The sequence below is a fragment of the Miniopterus natalensis genome, chromosome 2, assembly GCF_054644295.1.
Source record: "Miniopterus natalensis isolate mMinNat1 chromosome 2, mMinNat1.hap1, whole genome shotgun sequence".
Classification (NCBI taxonomy): Eukaryota; Metazoa; Chordata; class Mammalia; order Chiroptera; family Miniopteridae; genus Miniopterus; species Miniopterus natalensis.
The window spans coordinates 36087454-36107570 of NC_142082.1; the positions used below are offsets into that span (position 1 = coordinate 36087454).

Consider the following 20117-nt stretch of genomic DNA (forward strand, 5'->3'; position numbering starts at 1 on the left):
GTGTATGTTAGGTGCATTCATTCGCACATGAGTTCTTGGCACTGGCTTTTTAGGAAGTGTGAAGAGATTTCTACATGGGATAGTCTGGCTTGAGAGATAGCAGGGGTTTTTGTTTCCTAGGACTGCCATAACAAAACACCACAGACTGAGTGCCTTTACCAACAGAAATTTATTTCTTGTCTTACATTTCTGGAGGCTGGGAGTTCAAGATCAATGTGTCAGAAGGACACATTCCCACTTAAGGTCCTGGGAAGAATCTCTTCCAGGCCTCTCTCCTCTCTCCCTGGCTTGTGGCGGCACAATGTCAGTGTGTCTGTGGCCTTCCCTCTGTGGGCATATCTGTATCCAAACACCCCCTTTTTATAGAGATACTAGTCGTATTGGAGTAGGGCCACCATAATGACCTGATCTTGCCGTGATTGTCTGCAAAGATTGTATTTCCGGCCCAGTCAGTGTGGCTCAGGGGTTGAGTGTTGACCCATGAACCAGGAGGTCATGGTTCAATTCCTGGTTGGGGCACATGCCCAAGTTATGGGCTCGATCCCCAGCAGGAGGTGTGCAGGAGGCAGTGGGTCAGTGACTCTCTCTCATCATTGATGTTTGTCCCTCCCTCTCCCTTTCTTTCTCTGAAATCAATAAAAACATTTTTTAAAAAGATTGTATTTCCAAATAAGTCACATTCTGAGGTCCTGGGGATAAGGGCTTCCACATCTTCAGGGCGGAGCATGGGGGCATACTTCGATCTATAACAGTAAAAGAAGGAAACAGAGCCCAATTGCCATTTCAAGCCTTCACAGCCATTTCTCCCACTCAGAGAGGTAGCAGTCAGCTCTGTCACTTTCTCTGATTTTTTTTCAATTCTTAATAGTATCAAGTATGCACCTTTTTAACCTCTTTTGTTTGTGTAGCAATTTAGCTTTTTCCATACACTTATGCAAGAGCTCAGCATTCTCCCCTTTGTATATGTCCATTTTCTTCCATAATTGCTTAACTACTGCCACACTCCCCTAAAAAGCTCAGCTGTGCCTTCTGCTCTAATTCTGGGTAAGGAAGTGGAGATAGAGAGGACTTCAGAAACTGCTGTTTTAGTCTGGAGACTGTATTAAGTTGGCATTAGGTAAGTTGTCATTTAGTCTGTATGAGTCATTCTTGCATCAAAGATTATGCTTTTTCTTTTTTTTTAAATATGTTTTTTATTGATTTCAGAGAGAGGAAGGGAAAGGGAGATAGAAACATCAGTGATGAGAGAGTCATCGATTGGCTGCCTCCTGCTTGCCCCCTACTGGGGATTCAACCCGAAACCTTGGGCATGTGCCCGGACCAGGAATCAAACAGTGTCCTCCAGGTTCATGGGCTAACACTGAGCCACAAGGCCGGGCAATTTTGCTTTTTCTTACAGAGGAATTGAGACAGGCTAAATCCTATGTATTAACACTATCTCTAGAAGTTTCTATCTGCAACAATCTTATGCTTGAATTAGGCTTCAGTTAATCAGAAACTTAAAGATTAAAATATTAGTTAGCAAAAAAAAAAAATGTAGACTCAATCTTTTGGGCACCTCTACCATCCATGTCTGGATTGAGGAGAGCTGGTATTGGGTGAGAATACAAGTAAATTCTCCTTTCTTCAGCTATAAAGAACATCTATAAAGAACATCTATACAGGCATAGGCTTGGAGAAAATGCTTGAGAGTTGGAACCTATCAAAATTTCAGGCCCTCTTTTAATTGAGGGAGAAAAGTCTAATATAGAAAATCCATTGGTGTTTTAATTTTTTTGAATTCTGGTATTGGATAATCAGAAATCCTAGTATAGGGATTGTGTTTTCAGTTTCTTCCAGAAATGCTGTTTTTCCCTAAGGTTTTTTCAGAGTATGTCTTTTTCTAAGAGAATTCATGGAAGAATTGCCTCATTGTAAAAGTGCTTTTTCATGTGTAAAACTGTAGCTGCAGATGCAAATAATTGCAACTGTGATTCTGTACCATGACCACAGAATAAATTCTGTCCCATGTGAGTAAGTAAATGTTTCAACAGATAGTTCCTATTTTTTTTCTGACGATTAAAGAAAGAACTTTCTCTTGTCATTGCAACTGAAAAATTGAAGCTGGTTTTTATCTTTATAGAGGAATACATTAACCTGTTATGTGAAAGCACGTATTCCTTTAGTCTCCCTTTACATAGTGATGGAACTTGTGCCTGAATCGCTGTACTGTCTTTGAGCTGCCCTAAGTTCTGGGAAGTAGATAGTGGTAGACTTTATTGTTTGTATCTGAGGACACAAACATAACAGTACTCAGAAGCTCCTGTGATTATTAGAATCTAAACTGGGAGGGAGCTGGGGAGGTACACCCATTCTGTAAGTAATACTAGTATATCCAAAGCAAGGTTATAACTCAAATAAAAGCACATAGTCTGGATCACAGGTAGTTCTGACAGCACCCTGTTAACACGTCTTTTCTTGCTCTCCAGTTGTATTTGTCATTGGCAGTAGCATGTACAAGAAGTTCCAGCCCCAGGGGAACATCATGGCTGAAGTCGCCAAGTGCATTGGGGTAAGTGGCTCAGTAGCTCTCTCTCAGTGGCACGTAATCACCCCAGAACCTTCCACTTCCTTCAATTTAAAATTCAATGAAGGGCCAGCTTTCCTTTAAGCATTTTATTTGTGTTCTTTACTATAGGGGTGGGCAAAAGTAGGTTAAATTACCAGCCATCATTACCTAAAAAGTAAATCACAAGTAAGCATACAAAATAAAAACAATGATAATAAGAAGAACACAAATAATGCAATAATGAATAAATAATGATACAAGAATAAACTGTGTTTTGCATACTCACAACTGTGAACCTACTTTTGCCCATCCCTATATTTTGATAAATTGATGTTTTTTATCAAATTTGCCACGTGGAAAAGGTCACAAAACAGCACTCAAAGGGGGAGAGATGGAAATGACTCTTGAAATTATAAGATCAGTGGTCAAAGAAAATCAAATCAAGGTGACCCTTCACCTTTCAAAATGGTAAACAGCCACAGCTTTGAGTTACTGCCCTTCAGGCACATGCCCGTCCCCAGCCAGCACCACCATCGCTGCCACATAGCTACAGATGCACTTGGCTTTACCTGAAGGGCTCTTACTAGCAAGGAATCTTAGAAGCCCCTCATTTTATGATGGTGGGTCATTATACTTTTCTAATCAGTGTTACCATATTTTAAAATATGTTTAACTATAACCGTTATTTTTTTATAAATCCATCTCCGTGTAGTGGGTTCTCACTGTCCTTTGTGTGGCTATAATTCACTTATTATAGTCCTTCACTATAATATGGTAGCCACTAGCCGCACGTGGCTACAGAACATTTGAAATGTGGCAAGTTCAACTAGAAACAGAAATTTAAATTGGATTTCACTGGAAATAATTTAAATTTCTTATATATGTATTTCTATGGAGTGAGTTCTTTTAAATCTAAAAACCAATATTTAATTCAGTTATTGGAAAAACTTCAAAGTACGTTTGGAAAACCTAAGTATGGAACTCTAGTTTTTTAAACATAAGTTTTATGAAATGTAAATACAGATCAAATATTTCTGGTAAAAATTTATCATTCAAATTAAAATGTGCTATAAGGGTAAAGTATACCCTGGGTTTCAAAGATGTGGTATAAAAAAGAATGTAAACCTTTTTATGAATTTTTAAAATATTGATTACACATTAAAATCATGTTATAGGTTTGTTGGGTTTAAGAAAATATATTTAAAATTAATTTTACCTGTTTCCCTTTTGCTTTTTAACATGGCTACCAGAAAATGTAAATGTTACAAGTTACGTTCCTATCGAAAGCTACTCTCTGGAGAGTAGTGTAGTAAGTGTGACTTTGTTTCCCCAGCTCACACACTCACAATTAGTAAGAGATTAGAAATAGATGCATGCCATGCCTTTTAGCATTGTCCTTATACTAGTGTGTATGATTTTATATTTTGCTTCTCTCACAAGTTTTCCATTAAAACTAGTTTAATTGAAATGTGTTTCCCTGTTTATAAAGTAATCAGCTCTGTTTTGAAATTTGCTTTTCCTTTCTTCCTTCAGTTTGCCATCAAAAATAGGTTTAGGCACCGGAGTAAGGAATTTCCGAAAAGGGAGCACTGGCTGGACTGGGCGCAGGAGAAGTACGATGTAAGTGGTGGTTACTGCTGCAGGGGCCCCGGCGCCCCGCCTCCAGAAAGTGAACAGCCACGTTGCGATGCCTGTTGTTAAGGCTGCATGGACGGGATTAGCAGCTGTGTCTTCAGAACCCTTACCAGCATGTCAAATAAGACTCTGCGAGTGTGATTTTTTAAGACTCAGAAGAATTTTATAATCAGTAGATATAATTTATCTGGGAACCATACTACCTTATAGATTTTCATTTCATACAGTCTGCCAATTATTATATGTAATTGTGATCACATAACTTTAGTGTGAATATAGAAGAGTTAAATGGTGGTAGTGATGGTGGAGTTTCCATTTAGTAGAATTTAAATATAAATTCGAGTAATTTACCTCCTAAACGGACATTTTCACTCATATTTTAAATAACTTAGGAAGCTTTGGTTTTCTTAAGGAACGTGGGGTAGGGTTCTTTAGAACTGTTAATCACCACCCAGCTTGTCTCCAGCTGCAAATAAGTCTACACTGAGATTGACATTGCTGATGACTGTGACACAGTCATGTCTCACTTGTCCCTCCCCCACTCCAACCACAGGAGCGGCTAATCTCTCAGATTAAGATGGTTACCAAGGTGATGTTCCTGTATATTCCACTCCCCATGTTCTGGGCCTTGTTCGATCAGCAGGTAATGGGAAACTATGTTTATGTATATCTTCATGTAGCAATGTACGAAGCCCTAGTTAGTGTCTAGCTCTTAAAAATGTTCTCTTCCAGTTTCTCTTTTACTCATTTATTTGATCACTTAATCACATTGAGTGTCATTTTAAAAATACCAGCTATACATGGTTCTATCCACATCTCTGTTGCAAAACATCAAAGAAATTAGGTGTGGTCAAGTAAAAGAGCCTTAGGAAAGATTTGATCTAAGTGTCCAAGACTCCTTTGAATCAAAACTTGAGAATAAAAAATAAAAACTAATTGAAAAAAGAAAAAAGAAAAAAAGAAAACTAAACAAAAAACTGAGAATAAAGAGTTTTTGTATTGATGCATCATGGTAAACGGATGTATTACATTTTATGGGATCCACAGAATATTTAAACTGACAGGGCCAAGCCAGCGTGGCTCAGTGGGTGAGTGTCAGCCCAGGAACCAAGAGATCACAGCTCTGTTCCCGGTCAGGGCACATGCCGAGTTGCAGCCTCGATCCCCAGTTGGGGGCGTGCAGGAGGCAGCCGATCAGTGATGTTTCTCATCATTGATGTTTCTATCTCTCTATTCCTCTCCCTTCCCCTCTCTCTAAAAATCAATTAAAAAAATATATTAAACTGACAGGAACTTAATATCTTTCAATCTAAAATGGAATGCTTGGCTTAGAAGTACCATCCAGGGATGCAAAATGACTCCCCCAAAGTCATTTTTATCAGAGCAGGGAACTAGATCCCAGGTCATTGCCTGTCGCCCTGATCTTTCCCCCACAGCTATAAGATGCGTGCCTATGAATTTTTCAACCAAGGGTTAGATAATTCAATGTATGATGCCTACCAGTCAAATTAATAAGATATTATTCCTTTTAGAAACTGGACTGTTTTTTTTAAATTGCAAATGTGTAATTTTATTGTGCAGGAAGGATTATTATAAGGGTTAACCATCTCTTGCAAAAATTTGAGTATGCACGTTAATCTTATTTATAAGCATGGAACTTAGAACAGCATTTTAAAGACCAGGGAGGCAGTTTTGCACATTTGGGTACAAACCTGTTATTGGACTTGGACTTGCACTAGAAATACACTCATCACCTTTTAGCTGTGTGACTTGGGGTAATCCCATAACCCTCCTGAAAGGGTAATAATTCATGGCAAGGCTGTGAGGATCAAAATAGAGAACATATGTAAAGTAACCAGGAACTGGCATGTATTAAGAATTGGAACAGTAGCATATTTCCTGACTTTCTGTGATGTCCTCCTAGTGGAGTTGATAGATTATGTTGAAACGTTTATATCTTTAATCCTTTGTGGAAATAATCGTATATACTTGCACGGACCTAAGTCGTCTTTTCCTAGAAAATAGGTTGAATGTAATGAGGCTGCTCAGGTTTAAATTTGTCACTCTCTTCACGGAATCATATTTTAGGACAACCTAGGCTGTCAAAATGGCTCTTAGCAATAATTATGTTCTCGAAACTATGATGCCAGTAAATATAGAATATCCTCAGTCTATAAAGCTGCTTTCACCTGGCAGGTAATGTCTTGCTTCCCACAACCTCAGAAATACACTTTGGCTTTCCTAAGGAAAGCTTTATCTCAGAGTAGTACTTTGTAGATTTTTCACCAGGGGCCAGGGTACTTCTATGTTATGGTAACTTGTAGTGCAGAAATGCAAGTTGTTCCTTCTTACCTAGTGTTACAATGGAGCTGAGAGACGAACTTGATGATGGAAAAAATGTAAAAAAATTTACATTGACTTGTAAAATGTTTTAAACCCACGTGCCCAAATGATGCAGTAAACTTATTTGTTTTTAAGGGCTCAAGGTGGACACTACAAGCAACAACCATGAATGGGAAAATTGTAAGTTTGCAACATCAGTATATTTTACCTTCCCTGGTCACTCACTATTCCTTTGTTTTAGTCCCTTTGCCCCCTTTCCTGGCATTCCCAATCCCGTAGTTGATAATCTGTGGGAAGTTATCAGTGAGACTTTTCCCTCTTGTTTTTTAGGGAGTTATTGAAATTCAACCAGATCAGATGCAGGTAAGAAAAAATATTTAAGTTGCTTTCAGAGATCAAAGTCACCTTTGAGACAATGGTAACAGTCCATCTCCACTTCATCTGCAGACTGTGAATGCCATCTTGATTGTTGTCATGGTCCCCATCGTAGATGCTGTGGTGTATCCTCTGATTGCACGATGTGGTTTCAATTTCACGTAGGTGACCGGAGGGTTGCGGTTGGGGGAGGGCGTTGCAACTAGATTCCGTGGAAAAAATATCTGTCTCCTCTCCCACAACACCACCTATATGATGGGGCTTTTAAAGAAATACATCTGAGCCCTGGCCGGGTGGCTCAGTTGGTTGGAGCACCATCCCGTGCACCAAAAGGTTGCAGGATCAATCCCTGGTCAGGAGGCAACCGGCAATGTTCTCTCTCACATCCCCCACCTCTCTCTCTCTTCCTTCCTCTCTAAAATCAGTAAAAACATGTCCTCAGGTGAGGATTGAAAAAAAAGTAAAAAAAAAAGAAACACATTTGAATTGGATGTCTGTGTGCTGATGTTTCTGAAAACTTGCCCTTAAAATAAAAGTGCTATTACTAGCAGCCTGCAAAAGCCTCTAACTAGAGCTTTCATATACGTTGAAGGTTATTCAGAACAGGCTTCCCCGGGATGTGCCACTTTGGCCCGTTGAGTACTTTGAACTGAATGCAACCTAGACCCTGAGCAGGCTCACAGAAAGCGTTTGCTTCTCCTATAAAGAACTTAAATATGGGGCCTTGCCTATAATGAGTCATTACCAGAAGTAATTTTTTATGACTTATTTAAATGGCAAGGAAAACATGTAAATTACTGAACATCTGCTTTTCTTGATGTCTTTCGAACTGCCCTCCTCTCTTCTGAAGCCCCAAGGCATCTTACCTCATTTCTTGACTCAGGATGCTATATATATACGTATATATATATGTATATATATATGTGTATATATGTGTGTGTGTATATATATATATGTTTGTGTGTGTGTATATATATATATATATATATATATATATCCCATTTTCCCTTCCTGTTGCTGAACCTCTCATATATGTGGGGTTCTCATACATATGTATATAATTAAATTTGGTTACTTTCTCTTGCTAATCTATCTCATGTCAATTTAATTATTAGACCAGGAGAAAGAACCTAGAAGGGTAGAGGAAAATTTTTCTCCCCCATAATCTAGAAGATAGAAATGTTAACTATAATCCAAAGTATCACCCTGGCTAGTATGGCTCAGTGGTTGGGGTGTCAGCTCAAGCACCAAAGTGTCATGGGTCCAATCCCCAAAGTATCCCCCAAATTATAATTTCTACAAAGTAAATATACAATGCGAATGAGAAGCTGTATTACATTTAGCGTCCCTAGTCTTGGTCATCAATAACAGACGAAGAGATGCTTCAGACCTCATGTGTTTTGGGGGGGAAGTGAGTTTTGTTTGGGGGCGTGGTGGGAGAGGAGTCTTTCTTTTGGGGGCGTATCATTAGCTTGTTTGTATGAGGCTAGTTGGGAGTCACTTTCTTGTTTGTCCCATCAGCGCCTTGAAGAAGATGACAGTCGGAATGTTCCTGGCTTCCATGGCGTTTGTGGTGGCTGCAATTGTGCAGGTGGAAATTGATGTGAGTTGTCCTCTGAGTCTCCTGTGGCCTTTCTTGGTGCAGGTGGGGTGCTCAGAAGTCTTCTTTCTCCAGGACTGAAAGGATTAAGGGAGGCCAGGATCTTTGCTGATAAACTGTCCTGGAGCAATGAATGATGTACCCCAGGGGCAAAAAAGTCCCTGTCTAACAGCTGTGGACTGCAGGGTCTTATCTCTTCGAAGGAAGCAGCCAGGGATAGGGTCAACGGGTGCCCTTAATTAGGAGGAATACTAGAGGGGAGTCGCATAAGGAGCTTCCACTGCAGTTTTTATACGGGGGAGAGGTTTATGGGACTTGTTCTTTTATGAACTCCTAAAAGATCTAGTTAAAAGAAGTTCATCACTCAAAACTACTTCAAAACTGTGTAAATTGTCCTTTTGCTGGGCTTCTTCCCTTTTGTATTCTAACTTTCTAATAATGGTAGTTCCCAAGCTAATTCACATGTCTAGTGAACCCACAATGGGGCTAAACTAGACTCCTAATGCCCTTAGACTAAGATCAGGTCCTAGACACCAGGTGTTATGTAGCATGTAAGACTCCCCCCCTCCCCGCATTCCTCATTCTCTCCTCTCTTTTTTAATTCATATTTTTAATTGTGATAAAATATACATAGCGAAACTCACCATCTTAATCATTTCTAAGTGTGCGGCTCAGCAGTGGTTAAGTATGGTCACATTGTCACGCACACAGTCTTCAGAATGCTTTTCAACTTCCCAAACTGAAATCTCTTATCCATTCAACAACGCCCCATTCCTCCTCCCACCCCAGGCCTGGTAACCACCATTCTACTTCTTGTCTCTATGAATTTGAATATTCTAGATACCTTATTAAGTGGAATCACACAGTATTTGTCCTTTTATGATGGGTTTATTTCATTTAGCATAATGTCCTCAAGGTTCATCTATGTGGAGCATGTGTCAGAAGCCCCTTCCTTTTTAAGGCTGAATAATATTCTGTGGTATGAATATAGCACATTTTGTTTATCCATCTGTTGATGGACACTTAGGTTGACCCACCTCTTGGCTATTATGAATAATGCTACTATGATCCTGGGTGTACTCAATTTCCCTTGAACATAGTTAGCTTTGTGGAAAATGAATTGTGGGGTTAAAATAGAAATAGATTGCTTTAGTGACACTGGGATTTGAGAGAGGGCATGTAGGGAAAAGACAGAAACCCTGAGAAAAGATGTGGAGGCAGGAGGGCATAAAGCATTTGTGAGAGGCTGTTTAGAGCACCATGTTCAGGACTGAAGTTTGGGCTTCCAGAGTTCTAGGGGAGGTGTCCTGGGAGAGCAGATCTCAGCATTCATTTAAGGTATGGTTCCTCTGACCCCCCTCAGATATTAGGCTTCATAACCTGGCATCCCTTGACCTGGAGGTAAATAAGCAGGTCCAAGGTAGGAGCAAGAACAGCCAAGATTCCATGCTCTATACAAACATCATTTTCTATGGGTGCCATGAAGTGAACAATGGCAGGCTTCTTGGGGGGTGTTTGGTATGTCTCAGCCAGCACAGCTTTCCATGCCTGGGGGAAGGTATATTCCATACAAACTGAAGACCTCACTGCCAATTATCTTTTATTTTGCTCAGAAAACTCTTCCAGTCTTCCCCAAAGGAAACCAAGTCCAAATTAAAGTATTGAATATAGGAAGTAATAACATGACAATACATTTCCCTCAAGAGACGGTGCACGTTGCTCAAGTGTCTGAAGTAAGTAGAAGGAACTACAATTTTTTTCATCGTTTGCCCTGAGTTATAATAGGATTTTCAGAATCTGATCTTCTTGACCTCTGTATAAATTCCAAAACAAGCCTGGAAGTGAAATGTCTTAGTATCTTGATCTCCTTTTGGCTTCACTCTGGACCAGTGCACATCAAACTTTCATGTGCACATGAATCACCTGGGGAGCTTGTTAAAACACAGATTCTTGAGCAGTAGGTCTGAAACCTTCCACTTTAACAAGCTTTGAGGTGACACTGCTGCTGCTGGTGCATGGACCCCCACTTGAAAGAGCAAGTTCCCAGACGAACTCTTATGCCTGTTGGACCCACCTTGGGGTTAAACTAGACTCCTAATGCCCTTAATCGAAGGTCAGGTCCTAGAAATTATGTAGTTAAGGGACATTTGACAATCTCTGGAGACATTTTTCATTGTCACAACTGGGAGTGTGCTACTGGCATCTCCGTTGTAGAAGCCAGGACGCCAACACACAGCCTCCACCCCCTGTCCCCCAACAAAGAATTATCTAGCTCCATTTGTCAGTAGTGCTGAGGTTGGAAATCCCTAATATGGACAGTCATTGGTCTGGATTAAAGGCTCTCAATCTTGAGTCCTTATTGCAATCACCTGGACAGCTTTGAAAATTCTGATACCTGGGTCCCACCCCCACAGATTTTTATGAACACGTTGAGAACTACTACCTTAGATCTTGCCAAACTAATAATCTTGAAGTAAAAAGAAAGTTTAACTCCTAATACATGGGGCAGCCCAGTATTGATTATCTCCAAGGTTGATGCTATTCTTTGCCCAATGATAGCAATTATTTCCATAGCATTTATGTTCATAAAACAAAATAAAAGTAAAATGCTGATGAAAAGTGTAACTTCTGTGATAATACTAAACAACTTCATGACAGAGTCCATAAGGGTTGGGGGGGGGGGGGCAAGACAAACCAATGCCAGCTCCCCCAAGGCATTTTTTTATGTATATGAACATGCACTGGGAATGTCAAATAATATGCCATGACAGTGTTCAATTATACAGTGATGAGGAAGGTTCTGTGGTGTTAACTATGACTCCTTCTCCCCAGTTACAGAAAGCGGAATTTAGGACTTTTGATTTGGACACACTGACAAGTATAAACATTTCTTCCCCTGGATCATCAGTCACTACAGTAACTCCTGACTTTCAGGAGGGTCATCGCCATACCCTTCTAGTGTGGGCACCCAATAATTACCGAGTGGTAAGTAGCTGGACACCTACAGCTGACCTTTTATTATATGTGATATTGGAGACATGGACTTTTAGTGGAGTGACTTTGTTTTACCTTATGTAGTATTACATTAGATAACCCTCAATTTCTTTCTTCTTCAACGACATAAGTCACTTAACTTCCAATAAAAGTTTGGTGGATGGGAAGGGTAATATTAAAAAATTTTTAAAGAACTTTTGAGTGCCCTGGACAGATGGATCAGTCAATTGGAATATTGTCCCATACACCAAAAGGTTGCAGGTTCAATTCCCAATCAGGGCACATACCCAGGTTGTGGGTTTGATCCCCGGTCAGGGCTCATATGGAAGCCAACTGATGAATGTTTCTCTCTCATATAGATATTCCTCCCTCTCTCTCTCTCTCATGAATAGAAACATGTCCTGGGGTGAGAATTAAGAAAAAAAGAACTTTTGAGCATGATGTGTGTGTATACACAAGTCACACAGAGTACATATGTGCACTCTCAGTGACTTTTTGAGATAACGTTTAAAATATATCTTTAATTACATTAATTTTAAAATTTTGCCCTGAGTAATTGGGAAATTGGCACAGTTTCCATAAAGAGTATAGCGAATATAGCAAGTAAAAGCAACAAAAACACATATAAAATATTTCATGACAAAATATAGGATCTAGATGTGCCATTTAGCATATAGAGAAGCTGTGAATGTGCAGTTAAACTAAATAAAGGAGGTGTGGATATTCTCTAAGGTGAATTTAAGTGAGCTTCTATAGAACTGCAACATAGAATTATGACTTCTGGGTTGTGTATTTAATTGGGGAGTTGTTGAATGGCTTGTTCTAAATTCTTGGAGAACAGTGTTCTGTGGAACCACTGGAAAGCAAGCATTGAAAATTGTAGAGGCTCATGTTAAGATCAAGGAAAACCAGGGCTGAAGGATGGAGCCCTGAAAATGTAATCATCATGCCTTTACCTCCCAGGATAAATGTTAACATCATTCTGCTCCTCAGAGGCTGAAATGGTCATCTAAATGTATTCTGATGGGCTAGATTTTAAAATGTTTTCTTCCTCAGGTAAAGGATGGCCTTAACCAGAAGCCAAAAAAAGGGCAAAATGGAATGAGGTATGTGTAAAAATTAAGTTAAAAATTAAGTTAAATCAGCTTCTTATGCATACCCATTGTAAAGTCCCTGTAACAAGGATATAAAATGAGAGTATGGGTTTATCCCAAAAAGGTAAGGCTGGTTCAATATTTTAAAAATATTAACCAATATAATTCATTATCTTAATAAACTAAAGAGGAAAATCCATAAAATCATATCAATTGATACAAAAAAGACATTTGCTAAAATTCAGTATCCATTTATGAGAAAAACTCTCAGCAAACTAGTAATTGAAGGGAACTTCCTTACTCAGAAAAAGAACATCTTAAAAAAAAAGTTCCCAAGCTACCATTATACTTAACGGTGAAAGTCGAAATGCTTTCCCCATAAGATCAGAAACAATGTAAGATCATCTCTTCTCTTTAGTCATATTCAACATCCTCCCAGAGGCTAATGCAATAAGACAAGGAAAAGAAGTTAAAAGGATTGAAAAGGAAGAAATAAAACTTGCTATGCATAGATGGTGTAATCATCTGCATAGGACATCCCAAGAACTCTACAAAAAAAAATTCATGGAATCAATAAGTGAGTTTAGAATGAGTCCAAGATACAAGGCCAAACACAAAACAAACATATTTCTGCACACCAGCAATGAACAATTGGAAACTGAAACTTTAAATAACATTTACAATAGCTCCAAAACAAAGATGAAATACTAGTTATAAGTCTAAGGAAACATATACAGGATTTGAGAGTTCAGACTACAAAAGGCTTATGAAAGAAATCAATGAAGACCTAAATAGATGGAGAGATATGCTAGGTTCATTGATTAGAAGAATTAACATTGTAAAGATGTCAGTTCTTCCCAAACTGATCCGTGGTTTTGTACAATTCTTATCAAAATCATAGCATTATTTTTTATTTTTTCCAGTTTTATTGAGTTATAACTGACAAAATTGTATATATTTAAAGTGTACAATATCATGATTTAATATATGTATACATTGTGAAGTATTTACCACATTTAACACATCCATCATTTCAAACTGCAGCTGTGGTTCCTTTTTTTGTGTGGTAAGAATGCTTAAGATCTAATCTCTTAGCAAATTTCAAGGGTGCTTTACAGTATTGTTACCTTTAGTCACCATGTCGTACATTAGATCCTCAGAACTTACTCACCTTAGAACTAAAAGTTTATACCCTTTAATCAACATCTCCCTATTTCCCACCCCTAGTCCATGGCAACCTCTATTCTACTCTCTGTTCTATGAGTTCAACTTTGTGTGTGTTTTTTAGATTCTATGTATAAATAATACCTTTTATCATTTGTCTCTCTCTGACTGGCTTATTTCACTTAGCATAGTGCCCTCCAGGTTCATCCATGCTGTCACAATGGCAGGATTTCTTTCTTTTTATGGCTGATTAATATTCTGTTACCTATACTATATATTATATACATAAAGAAAGATTTAATATATGTGAAAATATTGATAAATTAGATTTCATCCAAACTAAAAACATTTGTTCTATAAATCTCACTGTTAAGAGAATGAAAGGATAAGCTACATACTGGTAGAAAATATTTACAAATCACGTATCTGACAAAGAATTTGTATCCAGAATATATAAATTACTCTGAAAACTCAATGATAAGAAAATAACCCAGTTAAAAAACAGAACAAAAGGTTTTAACAGACATCTCACCAAAGAAGATATACAAATGGCAAAGAAACACATGAAAAGATGTTCAACATCATTGGCCATTAAGGAAATACAAATTTAAACCACGGTGAGTTCATGACACACCTATTGAATGGCTATAATATATTTTTTAACTGATAATACCAAATGGATTAAGGCCCCACTCTAATGACATTTTACCTCTTTAAAGACCCTATCTCCAAATATGGTCACATCCTGAACTACTGAGGGTTAGGATTTCAACATAGGAATTTGGGATGCGGGGAACACAATTCAGTTCATAACACCTTCTGGGTCTTCTGCATTGTTCCACTGTCCCACATACCACAGCTGCTCTAGCAGACTGGGAAGGAAATCCTGGTCGTGCTCACCTGGCCCTTTCCTGATCTTTGTATTGGATTCTGAGCCCGAAATGCCACTGGGATTTTCTTTGTGCCTCAGAATCCATTGTTTTGATTTCTCCAGAAATGCCTCCTATCTTTGGAAACTTTGGACAGTTTAAATTGTGGTATTCTTGATTGTTCCAGTGCTGTTAAAGCTTCGTTCGTTTTTTGTTTTTTTTTTAAATTGTCATTATTGAGATCTTGGAAAAGAAGGACCCAAGATATCAGTAACACTTTACCCCACCAACCCACATGTGTGGTAAAAGATAAACCAGAAACTTTTTTCTTTTAACTGCAATATCAGATCCTGAATAGATCCAAGGTGTTATTATTTCAGTAATGTTTAGGAGACAACCCATAAAAAAGGGGGAAGCTCTGAAAAACTAGTCAGAAACTAACTGATAAATAGAACAACTTCAAGAATTTCAGGAAGTCAGATTTCTGAGTAATATATGAATTAAACAAAGAGCACAGAATTTTAAGCAAAATGGTATCCTTTTAATTATGTGGCATCAGTAAGTTGGAACGCTTTAGTAGACTACCCTAAATAGTCTTTTAAATAAGGTGGCAATACTTCAGTTGAAAAGTGGTTGAGAATTTGATACTGATTTTCCTCATCCATATTTTTAAAATATGTTTTTATTGATTTTAGAGAGAGAGGACAGGGGAGGGATAGAGAAAAACATTAATGAGAGAGAAACATCTATTGGCTGCCTCCTGCATGCCCCCTACTGGGGATCGAGCCCAGGTATGTGCCCTGACTGGGAATTGAACTGGTGACCTGTTGGTTCATGGGTTGACACTCAACCACTGAGCCACACCAGCAGGGCTCTCATGCGTTTTTAAAAATTTATTTATTGGCCTGGCCAGGCGTGGCTCAGCGGTTGAGCATTGACCTAGGATCCAGGAGATCACAGTTCAATTCCCGGTCAGGGCACATGCCTGGTTTGCAGGCTTGATCCCCAGTCAGGGGCGTGCAGGAGGCAGCCGATCAGTGACAACTCTCTCATCATTGATGTTTCCACTCTATCCCTCTCCCTTCCTCTCTGTGAAATCAATAAAGATATATTTTTTAAAAATATATTTATTGAATTTATTGGGGGTGATATTGATTAATAAAATTATACAGGTTTCAGGTGTACAATTCTATAACATATCATCCATATGTTGTATTGTGTGTTCACCAACCCAAGTCCAGTCTCCCTCCATCACCATTTATCCCCCCTTCACCCTCTTCTACCTCCCTTCGTCCCACCTTTCTCTCTGGTAATCACCATGCTGTTGTCTGTGTTTTTCTTTTTCAGATTTGTAAATGCTTTTGGTAGGAGCCTCAACATCACAGTGGATGGCACACTGTATGACATTGTTACCAGTTACAATGCCAGCGAATACCAGTTTTTTCCTTCTGGCGTGTAAGTATCTATACTGAACACTTTGTTCCAATGTTCACGGATTCCAAGTCTTATTCTTTAAACAATACATTGAAACTTCTAAAACTGAAGATGTTAACCTATATTATGCTTTCTTTCCATAGGAAAAACATCACACTAATCTCAGGAGAGATTCCAGAACACTGCAATAAAACTTTTGCCTCATCCAACCTTGGGTTTGGTAGTGCATATACCTATGTCATCTTCCAGAAGGTTAGCAACCCAGTCCGTCGAGTCAGAAGTGCTGCTCACGCTGTCTTCATCTGAGTCCTCGCAAATACTCAGGACATAACCATGATTTTACCAGAGTAATATTAGGATCTGTATTTTAAATGGGCTTAGAATTAATCAAGCTCACCACCAAGTCTTTAACTTATCATTGACTTAAGTTCACTGTTAGAATAAAATTCAGCAGACTGACTTACTCTCACTAAAATCTCACATTGACCAGTATCTGATGCCTTTAGTTCACAGCGATGGCGATGTGTTAAACAAATCTGACTCCCAATCCACTCTCTTATTTCAGAGGAAAATACCAGTGAACATATTTTCAAATCCCACCGTGGCCATCTCATCACAAGTATCAAATGCAATGTTGCGTATTTACATTGAAAATGTATACTTGCTTGATAAACCATATGACATCACCCTAGAAGTCAAAACTCAATTTGCCAGTTTGAGCAATTTTTACTTTAGAAGCCAACTTGATTTTCATTTCTTTTTCTCACTTTTGCCTTATTGGTTTAGGATGATGGCTGCCCTACACTGGAAACATCTGAAGATATTCCACCCAACACAGTTAACATGGCCCTGCAAATCCCACAGTATTTCCTCATGACCTGCGGCGAGGTGGTTTTCTCGGTCACAGGATTGGAGTTCTCATATTCTCAGGTTTCTTGTTCATTGTTTTTACCACCCTTCCTCTATATCCCTGCCTTCAAAATGCTGCTTGGACTTCATTTAAATCCGTGTTAGCCATACATTTATAATTTAAAATAACTCTAGAAAGCATTATGGCATATTCTACCAAACAAGGTTTTTGAGGTCACCACGTGTTGTCTTTACTAAGTAAGAATATGACTGTTTAGCTTCATGAGTGCATATGTCATATGTGTCTATATTCCCACAGTAGTACACAGAGCTTTATTGTCCTAAGCAGGGAAAACTATATTAACAACGTTTACCAGGGTCATGATAGTCAGGGGGCCCTGCTTTCTGAAACAACCAAACGGCATGGGCCATTCATAACAGTGCTCACTCCCAGGCCTGTGTCCTCATTACCTTTAAGGTTCCGTGGAGGTCTCTCTGCAGCTCCTAGCAAGCGCACTGATTAAGGCCTAGCTTTTAAACATTAAAAAAATACTGTTACATTAATGAGGCAAATTTCACCAATACCTGACTTAGAGTTTAATTTCTGAATGATTTTATCAAAGCTACAGTTATAGTCATTGTATCCCCATCATATCTAGCACCTTCAAGTTTTACAGTAAGGGTTGTAAATATGAGCTGGATGGTCCCTTTCTGTGGTGACCTCACAGTGTAACAAAGATGATATAACACAGGTGACAAGAGTTTGAAGAGAGGTTTTGGTGACGTGGCAGGGAAGTCACAGGAGAGCAAGCTCACAGCCCAGGGAGCAGCCTCCATGTCGGGGAAAGGTGTCTTCCTGGATGGCTTTGCTTGGAAGCTCTTCTGTAGAAATAGGATCAGTTCATCTGCAGATTTGTCTGTTTAACTAGGACGGCAATTTTGCAAATATGTGGAGAGTGAAAAACAAGGGCTCCTTGTATGTTCATGCAACTTGAGGATTTGGGGCATCTTGCTCCCCAAGCAATGATACCTTTAACATTCAAACCAGCCTGTGCATTTTTAGGGTGACTGCCTAATTAAATGAATCTGGTTGTGTTCTCCTGCTGAGGTTGAGATCCAGGTTGGCATTCTCTGCATTGCTTCCTCAGGCTCCTTCCAACATGAAGTCGGTGCTGCAAGCAGGATGGCTGTTGACAGTGGCCATTGGTAACATCATTGTGCTCATCGTAGCAGGAGCAGGCCAGTTCGATGAACAGGTACAGGGTGGAGAAGGAGATGTACCTTTGTCCTGTCTATCCTTGGTCATCACGATGACCCTCCCTAGCCACCTACATCTACATGGTCATCTCAGCTCACAGCTGAATAAAACTGCTAGACTAGCCAGATAGGGCAGGTACCAAATGGTCTTCTTGTTTCCACTGTTACACAGTTGGAAATTGACAACCAAAATAACCAGATTGAGTTAACATACATACGCCCTGATGTCATTTACTATCAAAGAAAAGGTCTTTCCTGGCTTCAGTGAATGCAATGTAATGTCCCCAAACCAGGCGTATTATCCAGAAACTGTCATCATGCCTAAGGTTAAAGCCATTCTAAAGGTGGTTGTAATTTTTCCAGCTAAAATGAAGTAAGGGCTTTCTATGATACTGAAACTCTCTCCTTCAGCACATCAGCATGTCCACCTCATAAGGGAGTCGCCCTTTACCCGACCCCGTCAGTCTCATTACTTCTCCTACTGGGCCCTATCAGAGCGTGCGCCAATGCTGCGTGCTGGTGACCTCGGGGTACTGCCAAAGGATACCCTGGGGCTCTCCACTGCACACAGTTCAGCATATTCTTTTTCTTTCAAGAGTACTGCCTGGTGTTCTCTTGGTCTCCATCCTTCCAGGGGCCAGCTATGTGCCTTAAGACTTGGGTTTTTCAGAAATATTCTCTCATCTTCCCAAAGTCTTGTGTTTCTGCATTCCAGGGCTGTAAGAAAAATGTTATCTTGATGCCTGAGCATTCAGGAAAAGCTGGCCCTTCTGTATCTCGGGCAATAACTGACCATACTGTACCTATAGCAGAAGCCTACCGATTTTCCCTAACAATTTAATTTCAGAGTACCTTCTATCTAGGCATAGCAAGAAAATAAACACATGCTATATTACACTACTATAACCAGTATTGTTTTTGTTTTTTTTCCTGCTCCAACTCCAATTCCTTCCAAGTGGGCCGAGTATGTTCTGTTTGCTTCGTTGCTCCTGGTTGTCTGCATAGTCTTTGCTATCATGGCTCGATTCTACACGTACGTCAATCCAGCAGAGATTGAAGCTCAGTTTGATCAGGATGAGAAAAAGAAGCAGCCAGAAAACCTATCTTACACAACGGACCGCGTCTTGCAGACACAGATGTGAACATCAGGAAGCCAGTGGAGGATGGGTTGGGCCCAGAGCAGGCCCTGACTTCTGTCTCCAGGTGGCAGGACACTGTTGAATGGCCCCAGATGGGGAAGACCTCAGCGTTGTGAACCAAACCAGGAAAGCAATTTTCTAAGCAGCCATCAGTGAGCCTAAGACTCTGGATGAAGTCTTTTTTTTTAATTTTTATTAAGAGAAGTCTTATTTAAGGTACCCATGTGTGTGCAAACACTCTTTTACAACACTGAGAACATGCCCTGCATTCAACTCTTTTCCTATCACACAAATGAAGTTATTTTGGACTAACTTAATTTTTTGAAAGGGTGACAAAGTTCCATGTTGTTTGCGTTCTAACACTGCATGAAAACAATGTGAAACGAGGCCAGAGACAATGTGAAAGTGAATTTATAGGCTTAAGGATGGTATATAATAAGCTAATATGAACTGATACCTTTACTTTTTGTTGTGTTGTGTTGTGTTGTTTTGTTTTGTTTTTCCAGTCCCTACTTCTTTTTAATGTATGTGTAACTCAGAAAACCACTCAGGTAAAAGCCAATAATGATTTTTTTCTCAATGGTATGAAATAAATTTCCATTCTTAAGAATAAGAGTTTGTGTTTTTTGGGTAGGGTAAGAAATTCTTAACACACTTCCTGATTATCAAAGCTGCGCACACATTAAAATTTAATCAGAAGTTGATAAAAGCATGAACAGAAAGAATGCCCACATTAATAAATTCCAGGAACATGAGATATGAAGTTTGTTTCTTCCTGGTTTCATTCTCCCCAGGGAGATATATTTATACCTTTAT

At 39.2% G+C, this 20117-nt stretch overlaps 1 protein-coding gene across 2 annotated transcripts in view; it reads left to right on the forward strand.

Moving 5' to 3' along the window:
- SLC15A1 (solute carrier family 15 member 1) overlaps nucleotides 1–19887 on the forward strand; it is a 42124-nt gene extending 22237 nt beyond the window's left edge. Inside the window, exons 9-23 of one of the 2 annotated variants that reach the window (XM_016203814.2) lie at nucleotides 2469–2551; nucleotides 4082–4168; nucleotides 4737–4826; nucleotides 6662–6706; nucleotides 6857–6889; nucleotides 6974–7062; nucleotides 8423–8504; nucleotides 10115–10234; nucleotides 11334–11486; nucleotides 12552–12601; nucleotides 15970–16077; nucleotides 16200–16308; nucleotides 16843–16986; nucleotides 18054–18161; nucleotides 19119–19887. In XM_016203814.2, coding sequence (XP_016059300.2) covers nucleotides 2469–2551; nucleotides 4082–4168; nucleotides 4737–4826; nucleotides 6662–6706; nucleotides 6857–6889; nucleotides 6974–7062; nucleotides 8423–8504; nucleotides 10115–10234; nucleotides 11334–11486; nucleotides 12552–12601; nucleotides 15970–16077; nucleotides 16200–16308; nucleotides 16843–16986; nucleotides 18054–18161; nucleotides 19119–19304 — 1487 coding nt within the window. In that variant the 3' untranslated portion in view covers nucleotides 19305–19887. Of the gene's footprint in view, nucleotides 1–2468; nucleotides 2552–4081; nucleotides 4169–4736; nucleotides 4827–6661; nucleotides 6707–6856; nucleotides 6890–6973; nucleotides 7063–8422; nucleotides 8505–10114; nucleotides 10239–11333; nucleotides 11487–12551; nucleotides 12602–15969; nucleotides 16078–16199; nucleotides 16309–16842; nucleotides 16987–18053; nucleotides 18162–19118 lie in introns of both variants that reach the window. The other variant, XM_087813827.1, reaches the window with a different exon arrangement.
- The last annotated feature ends 230 nt before the right edge of the window (nucleotides 19888–20117 follow it).